Source organism: Tachysurus vachellii, chromosome 1 (genome assembly GCF_030014155.1).
Source record: "Tachysurus vachellii isolate PV-2020 chromosome 1, HZAU_Pvac_v1, whole genome shotgun sequence".
Lineage (NCBI taxonomy): Eukaryota > Metazoa > Chordata > Actinopteri > Siluriformes > Bagridae > Tachysurus > Tachysurus vachellii.
In genome coordinates, this window is record NC_083460.1 from 2560747 (window position 1) to 2577457 (window position 16711).

At 42.1% G+C, this 16711-nt stretch overlaps 2 protein-coding genes across 2 annotated transcripts; both read left to right on the forward strand.

Annotated features, from left to right (window-relative positions):
* The first annotated feature begins 1576 nt into the window (after positions 1 to 1576).
* Positions 1577 to 10083, forward strand: LOC132844340 (vitamin K-dependent protein C-like). Its single transcript, XM_060867680.1, has 10 exons — positions 1577 to 1658; positions 1812 to 1852; positions 1968 to 2042; positions 5194 to 5351; positions 5437 to 5461; positions 5544 to 5654; positions 7344 to 7484; positions 7579 to 7700; positions 7919 to 8036; positions 8751 to 10083. The coding sequence occupies exons 3-10, from the start codon at positions 1973 to 1975 to the stop codon at positions 9299 to 9301; spliced, it is 1296 nt and encodes a 431-aa protein (XP_060723663.1). The 5' UTR covers positions 1577 to 1658; positions 1812 to 1852; positions 1968 to 1972; the 3' UTR covers positions 9302 to 10083.
* An 812-nt stretch (positions 10084 to 10895) lies between these two features.
* On the forward strand, positions 10896 to 16375 carry LOC132844334 (vitamin K-dependent protein C-like). The gene is made up of 9 exons (XM_060867667.1): positions 10896 to 11030; positions 11193 to 11253; positions 11452 to 11526; positions 12532 to 12689; positions 12785 to 12809; positions 12925 to 13065; positions 13178 to 13299; positions 14093 to 14210; positions 15544 to 16375. Coding segments are annotated over exons 2-9 (1191 nt in total). The 5' UTR covers positions 10896 to 11030; positions 11193 to 11252; the 3' UTR covers positions 16095 to 16375.
* The last annotated feature ends 336 nt before the right edge of the window (positions 16376 to 16711 follow it).

The window sequence follows — 16711 nt, forward strand, 5'->3', positions numbered from 1 at the left end:
GGCATTTTTCTGCACACGACTATGAAAGCCTTCGTTCAGGTACCTAATGTAAAGGAAACCACTACATGTGTACAAAGTTTATACCAATTGTTACCTTAGACGTGTTTTGCTCTGAGTGAAGAGCTGGGTGTAAATCAACATTTTGACAATCCTGCTAGCACAAATGAACGTAAAACCAATATAAGTGAGGAATAAAACACAATGGTGGTGGTGGTGGTGGTGTGATGCAGCCTGACCAAATCATACAACCCTGGAATTCTTTTTTTTTCCTCTTTTACTACAGCAATTACATTTATTTATTAAAGAAGATTCACACATGATCATTTTTAACCATTTGGTGTTAAGTTTAAAGTTCTGGAATATCAACAAAACAAGTTATTTCCATTTATCTCCTAGACTATAACAGGGACAAACACGTTCCCTCATCAGACCCTCTGTTTTCTTTCTCTTGACATTTATAAATCTTGGCTTACCAACAACTACCCGTTCTTTCAGCTTGTAAACGGTTGGGCTTTGCTAACTCTATTTGTGTAATAAATGTAAACATTGCTACATGGCTACAAACCTGAAAATCCAATCATTTCAATCTTAAGGTGTAATTTTATTCAAACTTTAATGAAGTTTGCCAACTGTCCCAGATTCGTAGATATCCAAATACTGCATGCTGATCGCTAATATCAGTGATATGTAATGCTAATGTTTATCGTCATCATAATTATCATGGGGGGGCACGGTGGCTTAGTGGTTAGCATGTTCGCCTCACAACTCCAGGGTTTGGTGTTCGATTCCCGCCTCCATCTTTGTGTGTGTGGAGTTTGCATGTTCTCCCCGTGCCTCAGGGATTTCCTCTGGGTACTCCGGTTTCCTCCCCCGGTCCAAAGACATGCATGGTAGGTTGATTGGCAACCAGTCTACCTCCAGCACCTTTTGGAGGATGATGGTATCAGGCCCAGCGTATCAGAAAAGGATGAGATGAGAATATTATTTCATTGACATATCATTGCCTTCGCATGCTTCTTTTATGCAAATCAAGCAAACGAACATCTAGAAACTCTTCCGTCATGCAGGTTTTCCTGTGTAGCAAGCCGAACGTCACCATATCAAGGATCAAACGATGTGAACGTGTCTATAAATAGTCTTAGGTGTCTTATACAGAGTGTTTGCTGCTCACTTCTGTTGGCTTGTTACTATAGAAATGCTAACGTATTAAAACGAGTGGATTGTCAACCAATCAGGTGAGAAAAATCCACACATACTGTGTGAATAATTGCGATATTTTGTACTGTTAGCATTCATAACTTTTTGAGGTTTTAAAGATGAAATCGCTCCCGTTTAGCCGTTAAGCTAAAGACGAGTTACACGCATGTTGATCCAAAAAGATTTTTTTATTAGAGATCTGTTAATTAGCTACAAATTTAGCCAGAAGTCACTAGCAGGCAGAAAATGAACCCAAAATACACATTTTTAAACACAACACTATCAGAGATTTGATTAGATCTGTCCTCTTGTGTTTAGACTACACTCCAGTGGTTTAGATTTCTGAATGCGAGCTGTCCAGAGGTTAGAGGACAGGAGCAGACTCTGTGTAAGCACATTCGTCAGTCATTAACACAATTTAAACAGAACCTCCACCATCCCTGCTCTTTATTATTCAGCATGTAAGTAAAATGGCTGATTGTTTATTTGGATTTACGTTCAGATGTTCCTTCATATGTGTTTCGGTATAAATGATGGAAACCTGATCATGGACTTCCAGGGACACCATTGAAATTTTCTGTCCTTTCTGAAACATTTTTGTTCACATACTGTAGATCTTCTCTGAGGTGGAAACAGAGGAAACACGTATTTACTTGTAAGTACGCAAGTATTTGTAAAATGTTCTTTCACGGCTGTTATAAGATTATTATTAATTAAATAAATAATAATGAGCAGGATTTGGGTTCCTGTCGTGTCCGTTACGTCCTCAGTGACCATGGTGAAGACGCTTTTCCTCTGCTTTGTGTTGATCTTCCTCTGGGCTTCACATGCTGGCTGTATGTCAGGTACGACCTGAAAATCTTTTTCTCTTTTTTTTTTTTTTAAATCCAGGTATTTTACAAAATTAAAAAAATCTATGTAGATCAGGAATTGCTAAGAAGCTCTTCTCTACATGTGTGTACAAAAGTATTGACACCCTTTGGGAATATAAGCAATACAAAGGCATTTTTATCAACTTACAAAGAACCTCATCAGGTCGCATGCTGTGGAAAAAACATTGAGGACAAAAAACTGAGCACAGACGATATGCCGTCATTTGTAATATAACTCAAATAAAACTAGGACTATGTGTAAAATTAGCATTTTGTCTGTTTGCACATAACGTGTAACGTCCATTTTAACACCACAAACAGGAAATTCTTTTGATTTTCTGATCTCTTTATTCCCAGAGATACACCAATCTTAATTTCATCTACAATTCTGATAATAATAATAATAATAATAAATATAGCTGCAAGCAGCGATACCGGGGTCAAGCCGATCAGATGCGCTCAGAACATGTCGCTGATGAACCATACCAAGTTTCGTAGCGATATGGCATTGTATTGGTAAAATACTGAACTTAACGTGAAAATTCAAAATGTGTGTGTAAGTGTGTGTAGGTGTGAGTGTGTGTAAGTGTGAGTGTGTGTGTGAGTGTGTGTAAGTGTGTGAGTGTGTGTGTAAGTGTGAGTGTGAGTAAGTGTGCGAGTGTGAGTGTGTGTAAGTGTGAGTGTGTGCGAGTGTGAGTGAGTGTGAGTGAGTGTGTAACTGTGAGTGTGTGTATGTGAGTGTGAGTGTGCGAGTGAGTATGTGAGTGTGCGAGTGTGAGTAAGTGTGCGAGTGTGAATGAGTGTGTGTGTAAATGTGTGTGTGTGTGTGTGTTCCTCGTATGTGAAAACGTACTTGCCAATAAAGTGTGTGTGTGAGTGTGTCTGTGTGAGTGTGAGTGTGCATGTGTGTGTGTCTGTGAGTGTGTCTGTGTGTGTGTGTGTGTGAGAGATTATGTGTGTGTGTGTGTTTGTGTGTGTGTGTGTAAATGTGTGTGTATGTGAATATGTGTGTGAGTATGTGAGTGTGCGAGTGAGTATGTGAGTGTGCGAGTGTGGAAACTTGGTATGTTTCATCAGCCACATGTTCTGAGCGCATCTGATCGGCTTGACCCCGTGTGTGTGTGTGTGTGTGTGTGTGCGTGTGTGAGTGTGTGTGTGTGTGTGTGTCTCTGTGTGTGTGTGTTTGTGTGCATGTCTGTGTGTGTCTGTGTGTGTGAGTGTGTGTGTGAGTGTGTGTGTGTGAGTGTATGAGTGTGAGTGTGAGTGTGTGTCTGTGTGTGTATGTGTGTCAATGTGTGTGTCAGTGTGTGTGTGTGTGTGTTCCTTGTATGTGAAAACATACTTGACAATAAAGTGTGTGTGTGTGTGTGTGTGTGAGTGTGTGTGTGAGAGAGTGTGTGTGAGAGAGTGTGTGTGTGTAAATGTGTGTGTATGTGAGTGTGTGTGTGAGTATGTGAGTGTGCGAGTGTGTGTGTAAATGTGTGTGTAAGTGTGTGTTCCTCGTCTGTGTGAGTGTGTGTGTCTGTGTGAGTGTGAGTGTGAGTGTCTGTGTGTGTCTGTGTGTGTGTGAGTGTCTGTGTGTGTCTGTGTGTGTGTGAGAGGGTGTGTGTGTGAGTGTGAGTGTGTGTGTGTGTCTGTGTGTGTCTGTGTGTGTGTGTGAGTGTGTCTGTGTGAGTGTGTGTGTGTCTGTGTGTGAGTGCGTGTGTGTGTCTGTGTGAGTGTGTGAGTGTGAGTGTGTGTGAGTGTGAGTGTGTGTCTGTGTGTGTTTGTCTGTGTGTGTGTGTGAGTGTGTGTGTGTGTGTGAGTGTGAGTGTGTGTGTGTGTGAGAGTGTGCATGAGAGTGTGTGTGTGTGTGTAAATCTGTGTGTATGTGATTGTATGTGAGTATGTGAGTGTGCGAGTGTGTGAGTAAATGTGTGTGTAAGTGTGTGTGTTCCTCGTCTGTGTGAGTGTGTGTGTCTGTGTGAGTGTGAGTGTCTGTGTGTGTGTGTGTGAGTGTCTGTGTGTGTGTGAGAGGGTGTGTGTGTGAGTGTGAGTGTGTGTGTGAGTGTCTGTGTGTGTGTGTGTGTGAGTGTGTGTGTGAGTGTGAATGTGAGTGCGTCTGTGTGAGTGTGTGTGTGAGTGTGTGTGTGAGTGTCTGTGTGTGTCTGTGTGTCTCTGTGTGTGTGTGTGAGAGTGTGTGTGTGAGTATGTGAGTGTGCGAGTGTGAGTAAGTGTGTGTGTGTGTGTAAATGTGTGTGTAAGTGTGTGTGTCCCTCATAAAGACCTTTCTGATTCTGATTCTGATTCTGATGTTGCAAGAATTTTGCCTCTAGGCCTTACGATTCAGCACAAAATTGGGTATTTGGACTGTTGGTGGCGCTAGACGGTTTGAGCTAGACACACCAAAGTTGCTACAGTAACTTCTAAGACTGGCCTGTACATGTGTGCCAAATTTCATAACTTTCCTACGTACGGTTCTATGGGCTGCCATTGACTTCAATGGCGGAAGACGGAAGAATAATAATAATAAGAAAACTAACGATAACAATAGGTGTCTACGCCCCTTCGGGGCTTGACCCCTAATAATAATAATAATAATAATAATAATAATAAAGGGGGGCACGGTGGCTTAGTGGTTAGCACGTTCGCCTCACACCTCCAGGGTTGGGGGTTCGATTCCCGCCTCCGCCTTGTGTGTGTGGAGTTTGCATGTTCTCCCCGTGCCTCGGGGGTTTCCTCCGGGTACTCCGGTTTCCTCCCCCGGTCCAAAGACATGCATGGTAGGTTGATTGGCATCTCTGGAAAATTGTTCATAGTGTGTGAGTGAATGAGAGTGTGTGTGTGTGCCCTGCAATGGGTTGGCACTCCGTCCAGGGTGTATCCTGCCTTGATGCCCTATGACGCCTGAGATAGGCACAGGCTCCCCGTGACCCGAGAAGTTCAGATAAGCGGTAGAAAATGAATGAATAATAATAATAATAGCTCGCATTAAAATAGGAAGCAAGGCTAGTCACTTATTGATTAATAGCCAGAAGTGATGAGTTGCTTTTCTGCCTAGTGTGGAAAATATTACACATCATAGATTTCTACTGTTGAAAAAAAAACTTAATACAACTCTCCTGATTGTAATAGTATGAATCAGTTTTTCATAGCCCTCCACAAGCACACATGCTCCTGCGCTCCAGAAGAGCGAACAGCTTTCTGGAAGAACTCAAGCCTGCATCTTTGGAGCGAGAGTGTATTGAGGAGCGGTGCGACTTCGAGGAAGCTAGAGAGATCTACCAGACCAGAGAGGCCACGGTGAGTCGACTGTGTGTTCTTCATCTTATTCTGTCGATCTTCACAATGCCTCCCGGTGATCATGTCTGTTCTCCTGCTCCTACAGCTAACGTTCTGGACGGTGTATACAGGTGAGTGTCAGTTTTATTCAATTTATTCCAATTCCAACGCTGTTGTATCTGCCTACGTGTGTTATTGTTTATTACATGCTAGACGGGAACCAGTGCATCCCAAATGCCTGTGAGAACGGAGTTTGTGTGGATCAGTTCCAGAAGTACATTTGCATCTGCAACCCTGGCTATGAAGGAAAACGCTGTCATCTGGGTGAGTCTGAATTCCAGGAAAATCTTGTAGCAATGGGAAAGCAACACCCTATCCTGTTCATAATAAAATATTTGTCATGTGTTCAGCCAGTCTGGAACTAATTCGTCTGTTGGATCTGTGTTTTCGCTCTTATTATTATTGCTAGCGCAGTGCTAGCGGAGTTTAACTGGAGAAAAAAATCCACAATCTCAAACGTCAGAGTTAAAGGCAGGGTCTCCGATTTTTGAAATCCAATGTCAACATTTGAAATCACCAAAACAAATACGTCCCTAACCCAAACGGGTCCCACCCCTGTATTGATAGCTCCGCCCACACATACATACGTAACCCAGGCAACTAATGGAAAGAAATGTGTCTTTATCATACAGTAGCTGAAGGGAAGAACAATACGATTGCAGATAAACAAACAAGCAAAAATGACACACAAGCATAATCATGTAAAGGACAAAGGCATATATTAGTTCTGTGTAACAAAACAAAACCAACGTTACTCACCTATCGAGAAGGAAAAAAGCGCCTCGGCATCTTAAGTAAAGTTGGTCACATATTCACAGATTGGAGTTTCCCGAGTCAATAACTCCTGAGCTAAACGCTGTTACAACACAAAACACGGTTGTAGCTGCATCTCTACATTACTACGATAGAAAAGAGGTGTTATTTGTGTAGTAACAGCGTTTAGCTCAGGAGTTATTGACTCAGGAAACTCCAATCTGTGAATATGTGACCAACTTCCTGCTCCTTCAGTTCTCTCCAGCGCTGGAAAGCTGATCCTATATTAACACGTCCTACTTCTTACCTTATCGTAAGCCTTTCTTCTCTTTCTTTCTTTGTTTTTATCCTCCATGTCAATGTTAAAACCGCTTTCTGCTAATGTCACACATGCGCACTGAACACTATCTCTACCCATATTAACAAGCCCACCCCTTTCTGCTCATTGGCTACACATTTGTTTTGATTTTTGTTTTGATTTTTGTTTAATATCGGCCCGACTCAGTTTTCTGAAGCATTTCTCAAAAATCTGAGACCCTGCCTTTAAGGTTTCGCCATTAGCAGCTAACAATAAACAATCAAGTGCTTCCTTTCCAACACGGAAATCTCCAGCATACATGAAAATAACGAGAAATTGGCGTGTTTCCGTTTATTCAAGTATGTGCGGCAGTAATGGCGAGTCGAGGCGAGAGCAAGACGAGTTTCTAAAAGTGGAAATATGCTTATTATAGCACTTTAGTTGAGCATAAAGACAAAAACCTTTTAGTCAAATGTAAGCTGTGTCTGGTTCGAAGGTCCTGTCTACTGCGATAAACAACAACTCCAATCTGGAGGTAGAAACTACACGCCTCGACGAAGCTAGGAGCTAACCCTGTGTCGGTGGACACACTCGAAGTGAGACAAGCCCCTCAAGCCAAACGACTGCAATTAGATTTTAACCGGACTGTTAGCCAGGGACAGATCAACAAACAGTTTTGTGTTTGTATAGACCATAACGCATAAAAGGGCATTAAAGGGAGCATTAAAGAACGTTCTTTAAAAAAGTAACTAAAAAATGACTTTTAACAGTAACTTTTTGGTGAAAGTAATCAACAAAGTATTTGAGTTACTTTTTGAATGAAGTAACTAGTAAAGGTAACTAGTTACTATTTCTTAGTAACTAGCACAACACTGGTATTCTGAGACTGATTTGACCTTCAGTTAACTCACACACCAACTGCTCGGTGGACAACGGAGGCTGTGACCACAACTGCCACGAGATAAAGGACAAGCTCGGACGCTACTGCAGCTGTATTAATGGATACGTGCTCCAGGAAGACTCCAAACAGTGCGTTCCAAAAAGTGAGGACACACAGATGTTCTTGCTGTAGAATAATTTAACCTTTCAGGTCTCTATATTGTTAATATTGTCCATGTGTTTGTTTCTGACTTGCAGGTCAGCAGTCTTGTGGACAGATTCTGATCCTTAAATCGATCTACAGATCGAAGCCCATTGTAGGTCTACAGCCTTGGATCATGGGGGGTGAAGTTGGAAAAAGGGGAGAGAGTCCTTGGCAGGTATAAAGAAGAAGGGAAAAAAATGTAGAAATCTGGAGGGAAATCGTGTTTTTTTAATTTCTAGATATTTCATAAGTTGTGATTTGGGTGGAGCTCAGAATCTCAGGTTTTCTTCCAAACCCTTTTTCTGCAAGTGGTCACTTACGTTTCTGATTCACATCAAAACTGCATCAGAGCTCTTCAACATGGTGTCGTTTGTATTTGTGCTTCCTCGCTAGGCTCTTATATTGAACTCCAAAGGAAAATTTCACTGCGGTGGCGTCCTGCTTGATGAAGTCTGGGTTCTTACTGCTGCTCACTGTCTCGAGGGATTCAGCCTCTTCTCAGTCAGACTGGGTTTGTGTTTTATGGTTCATTTGTTTGTTCATTTGTAGGCATTGACCATCCAACAACCTGAGTGGGTTTTCAATTCGTTAGGAATTTGTTAGAAACTAGCTGAGCCGAAGAACCTTAAGGAACACTTTTTTCTCCAATAGTGTTAGTTGCTGTAGTCCATTCTGGATCATGTAGGTGTTTGGTAGAGAGGTTGCTAGATCATTGGTGGTAGATTAAGAGTGAGTGTGAAGCAGAGAGGGAGGTATGAGCAGGTAATAAGTGAGTGTCTGCCCATGTGAGTGGTTTCCTGCAGCCTGTTTCCATGGTTACCCATTCGGCAGTGCGCTGTAAACCTCCCGCAAGTGTAGCCCATCACTCATTACCCACCAATTCTCCTCCTGGATATTTCGCAAAACCTCCTCCTGCCGAATAGTGGTCTGCTTGCCCTCTCTAACATGCCTTGTCTTATCAGCATACATTATCACACTTAATAATCTTAATGAGTTTTTAAACTACTGCTCACTGTGGGCAGTGGTGGCGCAAATGGATAAGGTTCTGGATTGTTGCTCAGAGGATTGGGGTTTGAGCGCTGCCAAACTGCACCATTGGGCTTTTGAGCATGGCCCTTACCCCTCCCTACTCCAGCACTCGTTGGCTAGGACGTGATATAGTCAGCCGCTCACTTTGAACTGATCCATGTGTTTGTTTGTTTTTTTTTATCAAAATCACTTTTAGGTGACTACAAACGTTTCGAGATCGAAGGATCCGAGGTCACCCTTTCCGTGGTGAAAACCGTCCCACATCCAAAATACAGTAGACTAACGATGGACAACGACATAGCTCTGCTGCGCTTAAAGTTGCCCGTAACATTCAACACGTACATCGTTCCTGCGTGTCTGCCGAGTCAAGATCTGGCCGAGCGCGTGCTCCACCTCAATGGCACAATGACGGTGGTGACAGGCTGGGGCAAAGAAAAAGAAGGGACAATCCCATACAGCTCAGATCTCAAACACATCAACGTGCCACTGATGGACCAATCCGAGTGCGGGCACCACATGGTCAACAACCTGACGGAGAACGTGTTGTGCGCCGGCAGAATCGGGAGCATCGAGGACGCATGCAAGGGTGACAGCGGCGGCCCGATGATGACGCTGTACCGCAACACGTGGTTCCTCATCGGCCTCGTATCCTGGGGTGAGGGATGTGGCCGCACGGACAAACTGGGCATCTATACCAAAGTCTCCAACTATCTGGAGTGGATCGATAGCGTGAGGAAGCAGCCGTGATCGAATCCCATTGGTCCAACTCTCATCTGCATATCATATCAGATTTAGTTCTGTCTTTAGTTAGGCATAAGCCCTATTCGGATGGGATTAGTTTTACGTGGGAACGTGGAGTAGTGCAATTTTACCTCAGGACGTCTGTAATATTAATTGGCCAATTCGCACGGGAAAAGACATCTCAGTAAAACTAGCAGAAGTGGGAGGGGTAACTCGCTTTACGCACCACAGTAACCTCCTTGTCGTCATGTGCGTATGACGTTGCTTCCTGTTATCATGTGCGCAAACAGACAACATGGCGCCTCCATGCTTGCAAAACGCGCCAAAAACTACTTTTAAACAGGAAATGACGGAATTTTACTGTACATATTTACAGCGGGTCTATTCGGACGGGATTAGTATTACCTGAGGTAATTTTTCCGGACCTTTTTACAGAAGGTAAAAGTCGCCGTAATCTTTACTGACATTGTCCGTAATGATTACCGAGATGGCACATTCGGACGAGACTAAAATCACACAGAAGCTCTGGTAATAATTACTTTACCCCCACGTCCCCACGTAAAACTAAAATCCCGTCCAAATAGGGCTATAGACGTGAAAACTTGTTAACTGGCTGTTTGAAGACAATAATTAGACTCTCAGGCAGTGCAACTATGAATTATTAAGACTTTAGTCCCTTGGATCATTCATGTCCGTGCTTGCTTCCCTCGTCTTCACCCTACATTACAAGCCAAATGACCTACTGTTTTTTTCCCTAATAAAATGTGTTTTTAAACCAAATTAACAAATATTCTCCATTAAAATACTTTTCAGTTTTTTGTAAATAAAGTTATTCTAAAAAAAAACAAAACAGTAGTAATGAATTGTAATCCGTGTGTAATCCAGTTTCCCATCATTAACTTCTGAGGACCAACACAGTAACACCAACACATCAGTTATTAGTAACGAGGTTTATTTTATTCACTTCATTGTTTAAAGTTATATTTGTATTCTTAAAAAAAACATACTTGGGGTGATATAGTGAAAAAATGGCTGAGAAATTAATCTAGAATTATCTTTTAATTATTAAAACAAGATAAGATTAATAATGGTGGGCACGGTGGCTTAGTGGTTAACACGTTCGCCTCACACCTCCAGGGTTGGGGGTTCGATTCCCGCCTCCGCCTTGTGTGTGTGGAGTTTGCATGTTCTCCCCGTGCCTCGGGGGTTTCCTCCGGGTACTCCGGTTTCCTCCCCCGGTCCAAAGACATGCGTGGTAGGTTGATTGGCATCTCTGGAAAAATTGTCCGTAGTGTGTGATTGTGTGAGTGAATGAGAGTGTGTGTGTGTGTGCCCTGTGATGGGTTGGCACTCCGTCCAGGGTGTATCCTAGTTCGGATAAGTGGTAGAAAATGAGTGAGTGAAGATTACTAATGAAATAAAAATAAATTTAACAAACCTTAACGTTAACATGCCATAACATCGGTTTGAAAAACATTTGGTTTTTCTAAATAAACTAAACAACAAAAATTCAATGTTATAATTTGATTGTGAATTTCTCTTTATAGTGCTTTAGACTTTATGACAATGTTATAGCCCGGTTATCATGTCATGGCTTTCTCAAATGGGTGCAAAGCACTGAAATTCTCTGTCCAGGGGTTAGAGGGCAGGAGCCGACTCGCAGTCCACGCATTAGTCAGTCATTAACACAATTTAAACAGAACCTTCAGGATCCCTGATCTTTATTATTCAGCATGTAAGTAAAATGGTTACTTCATTATTTATCGGGATTTACGTTCAGAAGCGTGTGGATATTTTATCTCTGAGGGTCTATGTGCTTAGATTTCTTGGAAACTGATGATGAAATTTTAAGAAGCAGCTTTTAGATGATTTCTGACACCTCTATTTCTCCATCTAGATCTCGTGCGAGAAAGAAACAAAGACTGGTTTTCTGGGTTTTTGCTCAGATCTGCTATCTAGTAAGACTTTCGGATCTGTATTATCAAACATATCAACGGAGATGTAGAGGAAATTATTTCCCACTCCACTCCAATCCCAAACTCGTTCTGTTATGTTTAATATGTTCTCTGTATTTCTGAAATGTTGCTGTAGAAATATTATTAATTTAATAAATTCTAACGTAGATTTAAGTGCCGTTATGTTTGTTACGTCCGCAGTGACCATGGGGAGGGCGATTTTTCTTTGCTTTTCAATGATTTTCCTCTGGGCTTCTTCTACTGTCTGTACGTCAGGTATGACCTGAAAATTTATTATACAAAACATACATATGCAAAAAAAATGTTTTTGAAGCTTTGGTCAAAAAAACATTAATAACATATTAAAATATGGCTAAAAACATAAATAACATAATAAAATATTAGCTTATTCTGTGTTTATATTGAAACCATTCGTGTTTTTTTTTCTTTGTTCATATTGTATTTGTTTTTTTATCTTTGTTTTATTCATTTATTTGGCAGATCTACACTATAAATCTGTAGCGTCAGATCTATGAATAAATCGGAGATATGTTCATACCACTGTTAGATGTTATTACATGCAAAGCCTTACAAAAACAAACAAACGGGAAAAAAAAATCCAGTGGCTTATTTGTTTGGGATGTTTGTAGTTCAGAAAATGGGAACTTTGCTGAAATCTGGCAACCCTTTAAGAGCCTTGTTTGAAATTCAACATGAAATAAAAAAAAAAATTGTGCTTGTGCAACTCAGAACAATACACACCATCAAGCCTTATGACAAACAATAAACAAACAAACAAACAAACAAATAAATAAATAAATCACTTCCTATTCAAATCTTCATAAAGAAGAATCGTAAGATGATAAAGAAGTGTGACTAACCGTAGGTTCCTGTTTTGGTGAAGTCGTGGCCTAATGGTTACAGAGTCCGACTCCTAACCCTAAGGTTGTGGGTTCGAGTCTTGGGCCGGCCATAACTGAGGTGCCCTTGAGCAAGGCACTGAACCCCCACAACTGCTCCCCGGGCGCTGCAGCATAAATGGCTGCCTACTGCTCCGGGTGTGTGTTCGCGGTGTGTGTGTGTTCACTGCTGTGTGTGTGCACTTTGGATGGGTTAAATCCAGAGAACAAATTCTGAGTATGGGTCACCGTACTTAGCCGTTTGTCACATCACTTTCAAATAATATAATATATCCATATTGTTTCCTCTATATTCCAGGATATGAAATCAGACCCTATAGATATAAGGCTGATGATTTTTTTTTTTTACTGTATGTCTCAGTTTTCTACAGCAGTCCAGAGGCTCACATGCTTCTGCGCTCCAGAAGAGCCAATTCCATGCTGGAGGAGCTCAAGGCTCCATCCTTGGAGCGAGAGTGTATGGAAGAGCGGTGTGACTTCGAAGAGGCTAAAGAGATCTACAAGACCAAGGAGGCTACGGTTAGTCACTTCTTTATCATCTTACGATTCTTCTTTATGATCTGTGCTCCTTCACAATGCAACATTGGATCATGTCTGCTCATCTTCTCTTACAGTTAAGGTTCTGGTCCATGTATGAAGGTGAGTGTCTGGTTTATTTAAGGTAAACTGTGGCATCTTCATCTAAACCTAAAGCTTTTTCAGGATTTCACACGTATGCAACGGCTTAATCCTGAATCACTGATTTGATCTCCAGATAGCACACATACGAACTGCTCGGTGGACAACGGCGACTGTGATCATGACTGCCATGTGAGGAAAGACAAGCTCGGACGCTACTGCAGCTGTATTTATGGATACGCGCTCCATGAAGATTTCAAACAGTGCCTTCCAAAAAGTGAGGACACACAGATTTTCTTGCTGTGGATGAATTTAACATTCCAGGTCTCCGTATTGTTAATATTGTCCATGTGTTGGTAAATTGTCACGTGTTTGTCTCTGATTTCCAGATCAGCAGTCTTGTGGACAGATTCTGATCGCTAAGTCATCCTACAGATCGAAGCCCACTGAGGGTTTACAGCCTTGGCTCGTCGGTGGAGAAGTTGGAAAAAGGGGGGAGAGTCCATGGCAGGTATGTGGATGCTTCATAATGATCATTTGGTTCAAATTTTTTAAATGAAATTAACCTATTAAGAGGGGGCACGGTGGCTTAGTGGTTAGCACGTTTGCCTCACATCTCCAGGCTTGGGGGTTCGATTCCCGCCTCCACCTTTTGTGTGTGGAGTTTGCATGTTCTCCCCGTGCCTCGGGGGTTTCCTCCGGGTACTCCGGTTTCCTCCCCCGGTCCAAAGACATGCATGGAGGGTTGATTGACATCTCTGGAAAATTGTCTGTAGTGTGTGATTGCGTGAGTGAATGAGAGTGTGTGTGCCCTGCGATGGGTTGGCACTCCGTGACCCGAGGTAGTTCGGATAAGCGGTAGAAAATGAGTGAGTGAGAGTAACCTATTAAGAATGCCTTAGTAATAACATTTTTTTAAAATTAAGGCATCACCCACATTAGGCCCAAACACTGTGTCTGATTCTGGTCTGGTTTGGGGGCGGGGCTCATAACCACAGGTTTACTTGCACATAGAAGAATTTTTTCCAAACTGTGGATTGATTGTGGTATTATATTATTATTTTTTTTATTGTTACAGCTTAGATTTACAATTTTCTTTAGCTATTATTTAAGGCTAAGATTTTAGCTAAGCAGGACGTGTTTTTTGTTAACCGAACTGATTTGTCGATCCTCTGTTGTCTCCATGGTGATATGACTCAAAGTAAATGCAGCCTACACCTCACCAAAGAAATGTCTTCATTCATGTTTATGACGGAGAGATCGCTTTTCAAAATGGTGCCATTTGTATTTTCTTTCCTTCCCAGGCTCTTATTTTAAATTCCAGAGGAAAATTTCAGTGCGGTGGCGTCTTGATCGACGAAGTCTGGGTTCTCACTGCCGCTCACTGTCTCGAGGGATTCAACCGCTTCGCTGTCAGACTGGGTTTGTTTCAGGATTTTTTTATGTGGATAATTTGCTTTTGGTCAGTTGTTAATAATGACCTCTCTGTTTATGAAAGGGTTCTAACAAGAGCCTTTTTTGGAACTCTAGAACCCATAAGGAGCCTTTTGTTCTGGATCATGCAGCCATTTCATTGGCTGGCATTTTAACAGATTAACAGCTGGGACATGGTAACATGCCAGCTAGGAAGTAGAGAGGGAGTCGCTTGCTTACTTACATGCTTCTATTCCTCTTCAAACCACACATACAGTAGTGCCCCTTTTCCACCAAAAAGAACCGGGTGCTGGTTCAGAGCTAGTGCTGGTGCTGGTTCAAAGTTGGTTCCACTGGCGAACCTTCTAAGAACCGGTTTGTCTTTCCACCGGTTAGAGAGCATCACAAAGCCGAGTCTGACGTCACTGTATACGTGTCACGTTACACAGCAACGTTAGCGCAGCAGCGACAAACACAAACACATCAACAATGGTGGATGTTGCTTTACTGTTAATGCTCATGGCTTTGTGAACCTACATTAACACCCAAACGTGGCGAATCCAACGTGTACGTGCAGCTCCATGTAATCTGTATAAACGGAGGTTGTTATCGAGAAAATACATAACGTTATTTTATCATTAACACAGAAAAAAGTTAGCCTTAGCATGTAGCTACCTACTATCATGTGTGCTGATAATGTATCATATCGCGGTAAAGTAAAAGTGTATTAAACATTAGTATACTTAAGGTACATTATCAAATGCGCTAACAGTAGCCCCGCCCACAGCCCCGCCCACAGCCCCTAACACAAGCGGTTCTTAAGTCTAGACCAGCAACGTTTTGGTGCTACTTAAGAACCACTTTTCCTGGTTCAGAGCCGGTGGTTTGGCTGACGAAAAAGAAAGAACTGGTTCCAAATTAGGCTCCGAACCAGCACTCAAACTGCCTCGGTGGAAAAGGGGCATAGGTGTAGCTATTCTCTCATCCGTCTGCTCTCCATGACTGCCTTTACCCTTGACCAAGCCCACAGCAGCCACACAAATAAAGAAGCTTGATCTGCTTTCATGGTTGCTGTAGCTCATTTCTTATCTCTCAATTGCTTGCTAGCTGGATTACTAGCTTTTGTGGCTTTAATGTCATTCTAAGTTATACTTACTGGTTTGTTTTCACCAGACTGTGATCTATAAAACACTAACATGAAGCCAAATAAGTATATTGATTGATTGGTCAGAACTAATTTGGTCTACATTTGTGAAGATGTCATAGAACACTGGTCTTGTGATTATGGGATGGCCAAATGTTGGATGCAAATGCTTTCTAACTGAAAGATAATCAACTTTAGGTGACTACAAACGTTTCGAGTTCGAAGGATCTGAGGTCACCATTCGTGTGGTGAAAACCGTCCCCCATCCAAAGTACAACAGCCTGAGGGCAGACAACGACATAGCTCTGCTACGCTTGGAATCACCTGTAACCTTCAGCACGTACATCGTCCCTGCGTGTCTGCCGAGTCAAGATATGGCCGAGCGTGTGCTCCACCTCAACGGCACAATAACGGTGGTGACAGGATGGGGCACGGATAAAGAAGGGACAATCCCATACAGCTCGGATCTCAAACACATCAAAGTGCCACTGATGGAGCAATCCGAGTGCGCGCATCACATGGTCAACAACCTGACGGAGAATGTGTTGTGCGCCGGCACCATTGGGAGCATTAAAGACGCGTGCAGTGGAGACAGCGGCGGCCCGATGATGACGCTGTACCGCAACACGTGGTTCCTCATCGGCCTCGTATCCTGGGGCGAGGGATGTGGCCACATAGACAAACTGGGCATCTACACCAAAGTCTCCAACTATATGGAGTGGATCAATATCGTGAAAAAGCAGCCGTGATCGAATCCCATTGGTCCGGCTCTGACCTTCATATCGTTTAAAACATCGTTCAAACAACCCCTTGGACTTTAATATCAAATCAATGTCATCTCTACTGTGCAATTAATTAGGAAAGCCATTTAAAAGTATCATGACTATGATGAGTTGCACAGATTACTGGGGAAATATAACCTAATTCTGATTACAGATAAAGTGTCTAAAATTATTAAACCAGGCTGTGATTCTTTGTTAGAGAAAACAAAAAGATTTTTTAATTTGATCTAGATTTTTCCATTCAATTTCTCATTTCTGCCCATTTCTGGTATACAAAAAACTTCTGACTGTCAGTGTATTATCTCTGATTTGACTTTCAAGTAGTTGCAGAAAAATCTTGTTCTGTTTAAATAAAAGTACAAAGATTATGATTCATATACAATCACTGACTACACACAATATCCACTCCTGTGGGGCCTCATTGGTTCCTCACCCATGCATTAAATAAAGACATAAGCCACGTTCACACTGCAAGTCTTAATGCTCAATTCGGATATTTTGCTCAGATCTGATTTTTTTGTTTGGCTGTTCACATTACCTTTTAAAATGTGGCCTATATCAGATACCAGTGTGAACTGTTTGCT

Bases quoted from the DNA above. Each gene is read 5' to 3' on its own strand.
- LOC132844334 (XM_060867667.1), top strand. The intron at 11,527-12,531 runs GTATGACCTGAA...TGTATGTCTCAG, and splicing joins TTCTACTGTCTGTACGTCAG to TTTTCTACAGCAGTCCAGAG. The intron at 14,211-15,543 runs GTTTGTTTCAGG...AATCAACTTTAG, and splicing joins CCGCTTCGCTGTCAGACTGG to GTGACTACAAACGTTTCGAG.
- LOC132844340 (XM_060867680.1), top strand. From the start codon at position 1,973: ATGGTGAAGACGCTTTTCCTCTGCTTTGTGTTGATCTTCCTCTGGGCT. The intron at 5,462-5,543 runs GTGAGTGTCAGT...ATTACATGCTAG, and splicing joins GTTCTGGACGGTGTATACAG to ACGGGAACCAGTGCATCCCA. The intron at 8,037-8,750 runs GTTTGTGTTTTA...AATCACTTTTAG, and splicing joins CCTCTTCTCAGTCAGACTGG to GTGACTACAAACGTTTCGAG.